General features: G+C 37.1%; 1 protein-coding gene and 1 long non-coding RNA gene across 12 annotated transcripts in view; both read right to left on the bottom strand.

The window, feature by feature from the left end:
• The window catches only part of LOC137648379 (uncharacterized), a 151227-nt gene extending 147629 nt beyond the window's left edge, over nt 1-3598 (bottom strand). For all 4 annotated transcript variants that reach the window (XR_011045601.1, XR_011045602.1, XR_011045599.1 and 1 more), the window contains exon 1: nt 3462-3598. This is a non-coding gene — a long non-coding RNA (uncharacterized lncRNA). The remainder of the gene's footprint in view (nt 1-3461) is intronic.
• A 1722-nt stretch (nt 3599-5320) lies between these two features.
• Nucleotides 5321-12419, bottom strand: part of LOC137648378 (LIM/homeobox protein Lhx3-like) — a 58508-nt gene continuing 51409 nt past the window's right edge. For 6 of the 8 annotated variants that reach the window (XM_068381301.1, XM_068381300.1, XM_068381305.1 and 3 more), the window contains 3 exons: nt 10155-10289; nt 8518-8667; nt 5321-7891 (listed from right to left, as the gene is read on the bottom strand). In XM_068381301.1, the coding sequence (XP_068237402.1) occupies nt 7704-7891; nt 8518-8667; nt 10155-10289 (473 nt within the window). In that variant the 3' untranslated portion in view covers nt 5321-7703. The remainder of the gene's footprint in view (nt 7892-8517; nt 8668-10154; nt 10290-12419) is intronic. The other 2 variants (XM_068381307.1, XM_068381308.1) reach the window with 1 other exon arrangement.

Raw genomic sequence — 12419 nt, 5'->3', positions numbered from 1 at the left:
AGGTCTAGCCGGTGGCACGACAGAGGAAAAATTGAGTTCTTGTTGACAAGAAGTACTTGAGTACCTGCTCACAGATGGCGCTGTTGTGTACACCCCCACCTGTATAGCGATCGCTGGCGTATCCCGACCGTAGATTTCTGTCGGGCAACAGAGTTGACAGCTACATGATCATCGGGTAAGATTAATATTGAAAAAAAAAGCCTTAGGTGATAGGAGGATAGATGTGAGAGAAGCAATAAAGCGAGCTAGAAATAGGAATATATGTCGAGCGATTACGATTCAGTTCCTATAGACCCGTCTGCTACCTCGCGTTACCTTGGTGGCCGTTAAGGTAGTGGCAGTAGGGAACTCAGCATATAAAGCTTCATTTGTGATGGAAACTGGGGAAGAGTGGGCTGTGGTACCCTAGCAGTACCAACCAAACTCTGCCTAGTTCCTCGTTAGGCAAAAAGGAACGACGAAAAGAAAAATCCCCTTTTCATTCTTTCTATGTTGGCTCCCTCCCAAAATTTGGGAAGTTTCAGGGTAGATAAGCAGAATTTAGGGGTACACACATCTACAGTACTTCTACATATTGTGATATTTGAATAACAGGTTCTCACATAAACATGGCATACCCACAAGGATAAGTTGTGTTTGTAATATCATGGGGTAAAAGTAGAACCAAAATAGAGCTCCAAAGCCATTTCAGATTCAGGGGTGACAAACACTGTGGGGAGGGGGGAGGGGGCAAACCAAGACCAGCAATGATCATGGATTCCTAAGAATTTTTTACTATAGTACTGCAGTTAGGTTAGGTTAGGATCATTAAACTACTATGCAATTCAGCTTAATTAAAGAGGTTTCTCCTCAAAATATTCAAGAAATGCTATAAAATTATAGTTGCTATATTTCTATCTATATGGCTGGGAATTTGTATAGAACAGTACAGCACACAAGGTTATACAAGGTTATAGAGCTCGGAAATTACTAAACAGGCAACAGTGTTTTATGTTACTTCATTTTGGGAACTATTACCGGTACTGTATGATAGTGCTGACCAAGTGATGTACTGTAGTACTACCTCGTGATTACGATGATTGTCATCAATCGTATATTAACTGTATACATTACATACACTCTGTCATGAGCTTGATAATAACAGGTCCAGTGTTGATGCTTGTAAATATGGAAAGATAAAGGGACTGACTGAATTATAAAGGGAAGCACCAAGGATATTAATACATTACTATATGTGCAAAGTAATCTAAATATAATTTCCTTTGAAATTCAAGGCTTTTTTTTTGGTAAATTTTTAGTTTCAGCCAAATTTGGAAAAATGCAATAAAAATATATTTGTTGCATCAGAAATAGTGTGGTTTCAATGAATTTAACGTTTATTTTGACTGCAAACCAACCGATTTAGAGATTTACTATGTATACCCTAGTTCATCCCACCAATTATGGGGGACACCCTTTGGGAACCGGGGTTTTGGGTGGGGGAAGGGGGGGAGGGTGTTGGGGCATTGAATGATATTTGCAATAAATGAATAATTAATGTTCCAGCACCCCTCCCCCATACCCCTAACTAAGCCTACCGGGGGGAGGGGGGTAGGGCCCCCCAGCGACCCCCCCTTAAAGCCACAGTAATTTTCAGGGCACCACAGAACCTAACAAACCCACCTAACCTAACCTAGGGGCCCTGTACCCCTACCGGGGGGGGGCTTCGCCCCCCCTGCGACCCCCCCTTATGGCCAAAGTAATTTTCAAGGCACCACAGAACCTAACAAACCCACCTAACCTAACCTAGGGGCCCTGTACCCCTACCGGGGGGGGCTTTGCCCCCCTGCGACCCCCCTTAAGGCCACAGTAATTTTCAGGGCACCACAGAACCTAACAAACCCACCTAACCTAACCTAGGGGCCCTGTACCCCTACCGGGGGGGGGGCTTCGCCCCCCCTGCGACCCCCCCTTATGGCCACAGTAATTTTCAAGGCACCACAGAACCTAAAAAACCCACTTAACCTAACCTAGGGGCCCTGTACCCCTACCGGGGGGGGGGGCTTCGCCCCCCCTGTGACCCCCCCTTAAGGCCACAGTAATTTTTAGGGCACCACAGAACCTAACAAACCCACCTAACCTAACCTAGGGGCCCTGTACCCCTACCGGGGGGGGGGCCCCCCTGCGACCCCCCCTTTAACCAGGGGTAAATTTGAATATATATATTTTGTTAAATCACTTCTTACCTTAAACGGAAGATGACGATGAAGATGTGGAAGGTTGTGGTTGACCCTCTTCTGAATCATCAAGTACTGGAATACGTTCAGATTTGGTACAATACCACACATGTCTATCCTCACGAAAATGTAAAGGCGAATCACATTTACCACACTGGACACTTAAAGGTAATACGGAATGCTCCCTTAGAAAACGATTCACTACTTCAGGAGTTCCATTATAATTCCCATGAAATCGGCCGATCACATCAAAATAGGAATAACGACATATTTCACACAACCGTACCGGAGGATCCATGACAGTAAAGTGACGTGTGAAGAAAATATAGAAACCGGAACTTTTGAAAACCGAAAACAAACGACAATCACGGGTTTCTCCCATAATGAAATAGGGAAAAAAACAAAATAGTATCGTTTACAATGTTATATTGCACGAAAAACAGATCCTTGAAACAAGACTGAGAGACCAATGAATCGTCCAATAATAACCCTTGAAAAGAACCCAGTAGTATTTTGATTGGAGGAGCGACATTAGTGGGAGGAGCAAATGCGCATTCAAGTAAATATTGTCACATTACGCAATGGGGCGGAGCCAAGTAAGATGAAAACAGACATACAAACGAACAAGAGCTACCTTGCGTGCCCATGGAAAGATATACACTAAACTTAGAAAAAGTCAAGACCTTCAATTCCTGAAATATTTTTTTTCTCTGTAAGTATGCATTAGCGACAATAATGTATTGAGAAGAAGTGTTTTGTTATCACGTGCTTTACTAGGAAAATATATTAATATAATACATTTCCTAATTTGGTTGAATCCAAAACTTTACCTTTTTGTTCTTCAGAATTTATCATACAACATTTAACATACAATATATGACAATTTTAAATGTTGAAATGTATTATGATACTCCTGAAAGAAAAAAAAAAGAAAATACAATAAGACTCTACTTTGTCACAACCTACGTAAAGTAACCTAACAAAGGGTTTCAACAATACATGGTCCAAATCAGAGTTATAAGCAATAATAGGCCTAGGCTTAAATTTGTTAATGCTAATTAGCCTTTTAACTGTTTTTCATGACATCTCATTGCTGATATTAACACTTTGAAGTTAATGCTAGGAATTTAATATATACGAATTACATGTGGGCTACAATGTAAACAAGGATGATTATACATTGAATAGGATGAAATCATTTTATAAAATCAGCCAAAATTCTCAGACATAATTAGACCTACTTACATTTCCCGTATACAGCATAGGTGATTATCCTAATGTCCTGACAAATATCAGCTTCTTGGAGGTTTAATTGCTTAACAACTGTCTAAACTGTCACCGACAGTCACTGTAACTGAATGGACTAAGAAGTTTGCCTCGTGACGTCACAAATGTGACGTCTTCAACATTACGTAAATGAAAAAGTAAAAAAAAGAAAAAACAAGTTAAATTACGAGAAGTTATTTGTTCATCAGACGTTTTCTTTATACGTAAGGCAACGCTGATCTGGATATTACTATTTTCATTTCATTTTACAAAGACTTGTGTTCTTGTAGTAGTAGATCTCTCTCTCTCTCTCTCTCTCTCTCTCTCTCTCTCTCTCTCTCTCTCTCTCTCATTATATATATATATATATATATATATATATATATATATATATATATATATATATATATATATATATATATAATCCTACTGATACCATGCTACCAATTTATGCAACATTTTAACAATTAACAACTATTATGTGTGCGAGTTGATGCAGGATAAACCTCACTCAATTTAGGTTAGTAGGACAAATGGTCTCTCATACAAATTACATTCGGTCCTTCTCTTCGTTATAGGCCTACAACATATAGTTACTGATCAGGGAGTGATAACTTTTGTAATGCATAATAGACAGAGGAAACCAGATGTATATATGAGAGCTGTGTTTATTGGTTTGGATTAAAGGTCTTATTACCTATAATTATTTTTTATTTAATGTGGCAAGGTTTTAAAAGTGCATGAGACTTAGTGTGGACCTCTGTACTCTTAGTAACCAGTGGAGGCATTTAAAGAATTAAACCATTAATAGAGATATACGAAGCTTTTAGGCTACATATCACAACTGGGTCTTTCATTGGCAGAATCTTGCTGAAAAAATGAACGAGTTTTAAATTAAGAATAATTTCCGATGAGATCAGCTCTGGTTTCCACTTGTCTTTAGTACTTTTCCAAGTTACCATGTAGGCCTATAGTGTCTGGAGAGTATATCAATTGATATATACGCGCTGGTAGGAATCAGATTGAAAACTGGACAAATAATAATAATTTTCTAAATGAAAATTCAGCTATCATTCTGAATATTTCGAAAGCCATTTACAACTTAGCAGAGGCTCGGACAAAAAGTAGATCTGGTCCCGTATGTCATATTCATCAACTACTTCAACTCATTCTTTTGATCACATTTATGAATAGTCCTAATTCAAGTCATGAAGGATAAAAAGAAGGATATAAAACAACACTTACATAAAATCATTTATTATACATTTGATGCAGCTCCGGCTGGACTCATCATATTTTTTTTTTCATTCATCAGTCAGCCAGAAGAAACGTGAGATGAACACATAACAAACATCCATATGTCAGTAACTGGGCAGAAGAAGAACTTCGAGGGGAAAATATACATTATATTTCTGAAGTCAAATGATTTTATGATGAACATAGAAACTGACATAGTCCTCCGAGGGTTACATTCTCGTGATAATCAAATCTTAAACTAAGGCTGAGTGGATGTATTACCTATTTTGATTATACTTGATCATGCTGATCAGACATAACTTATATTTCATTACGTTATGCTAATGATTAATAATTATCTACCAATTTAATTTTCTTTTTCCTTGATAATGTTTCTATCTAGTGTATAGTAAAATTTTCCCAGTAAAAAATTTCACACCAAGGTCATCATATAGACCTACCATAGATTGAATCTAGAAACGAAAATGTGTTACACTATATATATACATATATATATATATATACATATATATATATATATATATATATATATATATATATATATATATATATATATATATATATATTATAATTATATTTGGATAAGTACATTACTTAAGAACTAATCACTTTCACTAGATTTTCGATCTTTTCTTTTGCTAAATTGTATGTATTGTTTCACAGCAATGAATGGCCTGCAGAATTTAAGAGTTGAATCAACAATGAAATAATCCACATTTCATAAGGTAGCTTTAGTTCAGACCATCACTACAGAACAGTCTATGATCTCAAAATCCCATCTTGTATCAACATGGCCGAAGACTGACTTTTTTTAATCGTTTTTTATATTTTATTTTACAGGAAAGACATCAAGTGTTCATGACATATATTGGACACGTACAAGATCTACATAGCAGATACACAGTTCCCAGTGATGATAGTAAATCTTGAGACTAATGTAGAAATAACACTGAAATAAGATGCTACATTTAGTGGTCAACTCGACCTCGTCTTCTTTATTTTATTTTAAAATGGCCCCCCAAGAATGATTATGACGAGCAGACTATAAACAATTTGTATTCACACAATATCACAAGCATACGAACTCATGCCAGACATATCCTTGTAAGTATATACAAAAAGTAAGGGAGGCCACTCCCCAAAACAGAAGAAAAACGCTACAATCAGATCATTAGACCTATTCTGCCCGGGGATGTAAGTGCTTGATATTCACGGTTAATTCTTGCATCATGCATCGTTTCAACACCGGTCTTTATAGGAAATAAACAATCACCAAATTACTGGAGATAATTCAGTTTAACATATTCAGGATTGTATGTTTCTGTGGCCACCAGACTAGGCGCGATTTGCAACATTTTCTGTGGGTTGGGTTTGGTCCAAACCACGTGATAAAACCCAACAAAAAAATTTTAAAATATGGGAGCAGAAGAGGATGGGTGAATGCGTATTCATTGGAAAATATGCACCACTCTCCAAATATCTTTGGTATGTATAATCACACAAAAAAGGGGAAAATAATAATAATCTGTATCAAAGAGTGACACTTCAACATGTCATGTAATTTTTCAAGTTTTCTTTTGTTATGTACATGACTTCCTTGTTCTACTTTGGCTGATAGCTTCCACTATCTCAAGACAAGACAGTCATCTTATATAGATATCTTTATTGTATATACAAATTAGAATCTTTATAGAAAGGGCAGACAGACATAGAATAGCCACATCAAAAATAACCTTTCTCACCCCCTCTCTCACTCACTAGCATTCTCTCTCTCTCTCTCACTTTCACACCAATCCCTTTTGACCAATTAACTTAAAACATTAATCACAAAAGGATTAACTTAGTATGTACATTATCAGGTCTGGTAAAAAAAATCAGGAAATTTCTTCATTCCCTTCCAAAAAAAAATCAGGAAGAAGAAGAACAAGAATAATAAGAAGTAATAGAGGATGAAGCCTTTGACTCTTGCCTATTGGCGACGCCATCGCTTGAAGATTTTCAAGGACTCCTCTAAGCCTATGGTGTCTTACACGACTGGAGGTCTTCGCTCTTGAAAAGAAACGCAAAGACCACTGCCCTAGAAGGTGGGACATTCAATTTCCACATCTTACGTCTTTGGCATTTTCCTGACTTGGTCAATTTTACGAGATCCAATATGATCTTCTGGATCGCAACGAGAACTAATGAATCATTCTGATACAGTGACTAGATTCTGAATCCCCATTTTCAGACGTTTGGCTCACTTTGCTCTCCAGGGAGAGGTTCTATATGCGTTGAGAGTAAATAGTTGAGTTAATTTGAATGAGTCAGAATTTGCATGATAGGGAAACTAATTAGATAAACATTGTCTCATCGAGTTAAGAAAGGGATGACAAACGTAGCTTTAGACCCAACATACTTCAACTTAAATGACTAGTTTTTTAATTGAATAAAATATATCTTTGGTGAGGCAGCTTTGGCTTGCTTTATTGCAGAGAGGTCGTTGCTACTTGGTCTAAAAGGATATTTTTTATTTAAGTATTGTTGGTGTTCAACATTCAAAAGATGCAATGTCTTTTAAAGTAAATATAAGCTAGAGTACTTTTGATTATCGGTCTACGGGCTGCAAGATTGAAAGAGCCCGTGTCTGGCCAAAAGGGCCAGGCAATCTTCAACAACAATGATTACCAGTGATCTCATAAGGTTTCCACTTTCTAGGAAACTCTTTAATCAGTAGTTTAAAGAAAATGACCAGTTAGATTAACAGACAATACAGGAACTCCTTATTGATGAAGTCTACTTTAAATAATAATACCATCAAACAGATGCCAGTTCTAGTCAACTTAAATTTCCTTAAAATCAAATCCCCTAAACAACAAAGTGAGCTAGACACATTGAGACTTCGAAAAGAAAGGAAGTCAGCTTTAACAAACAGATGATGAGACAGATGCTCCCCCTTTCCCCCACCCCCCCTAAAAAAAAAAGTTAGTACTGAGGGTGGTGGTCCTGTTGCATGTCCCCAAGCCAAGAGTCTGGGGACGGTGGAAATTCGGGATAACTCGGGTTAGACCCGTTGGAGCTGAGGTCGCTGGCCGGGCCTCCTGTCATTGTACTAACCCCGCCACTTGCCGCTGCAGCGGCTGCAGCTGCTGCGGCGGCTGCTGCTGCTGCTGCTGTGAAGAAAGAGAGAGAGGAAAGTTAATAAAAAGTCCTTCATATTGATTAAATATTCACTTGTATAAGTAAAAAACTAAAAATACTAAAGTCTGCTCTCAGTCATCAAGACCCTAAAGTCGCTGCAGAGAAATGTGTCTAACCGATCATTCTCAGACGAGACTAAAGTTGCTGCAGAAATTCCGAGAAAAATAAGCCCCACCCGCTGATGACGTCATAGCCAATCATGTTGTCTCCTACATCAACAGCTTGAAATTTGTGATTGCTGCTAATGTGGGAGGCAACGTGATTGGATGAGACATCATCAGGGGGTGGAGCTTATTTCACTCGGAATCTTTGCGGCGACTATAGTGTCTTCTAAGAATGATTGGTAACACACATTTCTCACTATGCTATTGGGTTGAGGGCACAACGTGCAGTGGGAGGGGGCAAAAGTACTGTAAATAGTGGCAGAGGTCGACTAGGAAAAGGAGAATGACCTAGGTTTTGGTTAGGGTATAATAGGCATCAACGAAACAAGATATCTTTAGTAGACTCATTCACATTAAAGTAAGTGATGATTATGATATACACATAAACCTATAGCACTTAAAAAAAAGAAGTGCTAGCGACATCTAAAACTTACCCATGGGTGTGGGGTATGGTGGTAGAGGCTCTGAGTAAGGGAATGGAGCAGCCATAGGATGAGGGGGCACGGGGGCGCTAGGAGAGTGACCACCGCCACCACCGCCTGCCATGTATGGAGGCGTGCCAGCACCTGCAAGGTTAAGCAGCACTGTTCTGAGTCTACACATCCCTAACTTCACTGGTCTCTTTCATTTGAACTCACTGTGATGGAGTGTCTACTAGTATCAGGAAAAATATATGATTGCTTAAATTTCAGTACCATTTGATTTTAATGGAGAGCTTAGTGGAGTACTATCAAGAATTGAGAATATTAAAAAAAAAATCATTGCCAATTGATTTTAATGGATAGCTCAGTGAAGTAATATCAAGATTTTTTATATTAATTTCTTAAATTTAATTACCATTTGATCTCGAGGAAAAGCTCAATAGAGTAATCTCAAGATTTTTTTTAAAAATTTGGCAACTATAATAACAATATATTTGTAGAGTAGATACTTTAAGAAAAAAAATGATCTTCATATCATGAGTGCCTATACATTTCTAAAATATATCTATACGCAAATGCATGTAGGCTATATTATGAAATAGCTTCGCTAGCGAATGAGTCACAATTTTGAATATTTGAAGCTAATTAGGAGATTATAAACCTCATAGTTCACCCTCTCTTCCTTATCTCCCCATTGGGGGACAATATCTTTCAAACACATGCTTGCCTGGAGTTGTTACAGTTCCAGGGAACATTGAGAGGCAAACTTTCAATTAATCACTGCTTTCAAAAGGGTCTTGAAAAAGGGGTGCATGCACACATGCATATATATATATATATATATATATATATATATATATATATATATATATATATATATATATATATATATATATATATATATTAGGTCTTTGTTCTGTAGTGGACTATAGTCCCTGCAGAGATTCCAGGCGAAATAAGCCCCACCCACTGATGACGTCATAGCCAATCATGTTGTCTCCTTGTAAATAGGGGACATAACACATCCCCTTCAAGTGATTATAAGTTAGTATAGTTTAAAATCTGTAAGGGGGTGTATTGTGTCCGCAGCTAACGTGGGCGACGTTATTGGCTAAATCATCATGGTGGGTGGAGCTTATTTTGCTTGGAATTATTGCGGCGACTACAGTGACGGCTGATGATGATGATGTACCTATATATATATATATATATATATATATATATATATATATATATATATATATATATATATATATATATATATATATATACATATGTTATATATATACAACAACAAATACCGCCATTTCAAGTCCACTGCAGGACAAAGGCCTGAGACACGTCTCTATTCACGCCTGAGGTTTGGCCATTTTCGTGACCACGCTGGTCACTGGGGATTGGCGACGGTGGGAGAATTTAGTCTGATTTCTCACAGCAAACCAACCTGACTAGTACAGCTTTGCTGATCATTACAACACACAAACCCTTTCACCGCGTTAAGGTATAGATATACATACAATTTCACGGATAAATGGATTATATAGTTATTGATACAAGAAAGATTCCTAATCATTAAAATTAAACTAAAATAAATCTGAACTGATGAATATATGGAATGCACTGTGGATAGAGCATAGTTTGAGCCTTACCATGCATGAATGGATGGTGGGGCGGGGGTGGGTGAGGGGGTCCCAGGTGGGGGCTCATGGCAGTCTGTCCAGGTTCCAGGTCAAGAGGGGGACCGGGGGTCCTGTAGCCATCGGGCATGTCAATCATATCTTCATCTGCAAAAGGAAATGTCAGAATGAATAAATTATTATTATTATTATTATTATTATTATTATTATTATTATTATTATAAATACTATTATTATCATCCTTATTATTGTTGTTATTATTATTATTATAATTACTCATATTATTATTATTATTATTATTATTATTATTATTATTATTATTATTAGTAGTAGTAGTAGTAGTAGTAGTAGTAGTAGTAGTAGTAGTATCATCTAGGCTACAATTCTAGTTGGAAAAGCAGGATGCTATAAGCCCAAGGGCTAAAAACAGGGAAAAATAGCTCAGTGAGGAATGGAAATAAGGAAATACAATACAAAAAAATAGCTCAGTGAGGAATGGAAATAAGGAAATAAAATACGAGAAAAGTAAGTTTTCTACCGTTGATAAAATATTGAGACCTCTCAAATGTTGTTTTTGATATGCGAAAACATAAATTTGGTTTCAAGATTATATTTTTCATATTGTTCTAATTCAATCAAACGAATCGTGTGGCTTTTAAAAGGTTAAGACTATTTTAGCAAACAATAGTTTGTCTTATTATCGGAAACCCATTACGAATATTCTTCATTTCATATTAATTAATCTTGGTCATGTTGAAATAAATTTTAAATAATAATTTAATGCTTTAAATATCTCTAAATATTAATTTAGGATTCTCTTGACTAATATCTTTCAACACGACTGAGATTAACAATTTTACTTGAGTTACCCATTCATGAAAATACTACAATTTTCTATAATGATTTATCTGGGAATTTTCTATAATGGTTATTTCTACAAGGGATAACTAAAGTATATTCCACCTATCAAGGCGAAAATAAATTGTTTTCGTTTTTATATTTCTGCAGCTCATTGTTATATTTCCTTTTTGTTTTGCTTTAAAATCTGAAAATATATATTTTTCTGTAATTTCCTCTCTTCATTCCCACTTCACAGGCGTCAAAAATTTCCCTAAATTTCCCTAATTATATTCTACAAAACGCTAGTCTATTCACAAAACATTCTTACTACTACTACTATTATTATTATTATTATTATCATTATTATTCGCTAAGCTACAACCCTAATCGGAAAAGCAGGATGCTATAAGCCCAAGGGATCCAACAGGGAAAATAGCCCAATGAGGAAAGGAAATAATGAAACATAGAATAGTATGCCTGAGTGTAGGCTACCCTCAAGCTAGAAAACTATATCCCAAGACAGTGTAAAACGTTCATGAATGGCGGGGGCAAGGGACAGTGACATTGCCCTAGCAAGCAGGACAATGCCCTAGAGACTGGCCATATACACAAATGATCAGCGCCCAAGCCCCTCTCCACCTAGGCTAGGACCAAGGTGGACCAGGCAATGGCTACTGTTGACTCAGCAGATAGACCTATAGGCTCCCCCAAAACCCATCCTTAACTCACAAGGAGGGTGAAGTTGCAGCGGCCAAAGAAACTAACGAGTCTGAGCGGGACTCGAACCCCTGTATGACGTTCACCAGTCAGGGCCGTTACCACATCGGCCACCACAACCTTAAATTTAGATCAATTTGTAAAACGGACCAAATATACCTTCGCATTCTTCTGACACAGGCTTTAGGCTGTGATCTATAGGCCTACGTAAGTTTTAATTTATGGAAGGGTTAAAATATGGCTATAAATATAATTTTAAAAATCGCGTTTAGTAACAAACTGAAATACACATAGGAGAAAATAGATGAGGAATTTGCAGAATTCCACGATGCAGTCTACACCGTGTTGCCTAAAGATAGTTCCACTTTGATACATTAAAGAAAAATGTTGGGAATTAATTGTTTATGGATATATGAGATAAGAAGAGGGAATAAAACCAGTGAACGGTGATGTAAGGACATGGTAGGTCTATTGAAATGAAAAGGGAGGTTATCTCAAGTTAAGTTGTGGGAGAGAAGAGACAATACTCAAGTACAGAGGAGGATGAATAGGCTAGTAAAGAAGAAGAAGAAGAAGGAGAGAGAGAGAGAGAGAGAGAGAGAGAGAGAGAGAGAGAGAGAGAGAGAGAGAGAGAGAGAGAGAGAGAGAGAGAGAGAGAATGAAAGCAATGATAAATAATAGGATTGGAAAAGATAGTGAGTTCTTCTATTCTAGAGGGAA

The sequence above is a fragment of the Palaemon carinicauda genome, chromosome 10 (genome assembly GCF_036898095.1).
Source record: "Palaemon carinicauda isolate YSFRI2023 chromosome 10, ASM3689809v2, whole genome shotgun sequence".
NCBI lineage: Eukaryota > Metazoa > Arthropoda > Malacostraca > Decapoda > Palaemonidae > Palaemon > Palaemon carinicauda.
The sequence above is the reverse complement of the archived record's forward strand: the minus strand, read 5'-3'. Positions and strand labels throughout refer to the sequence as shown.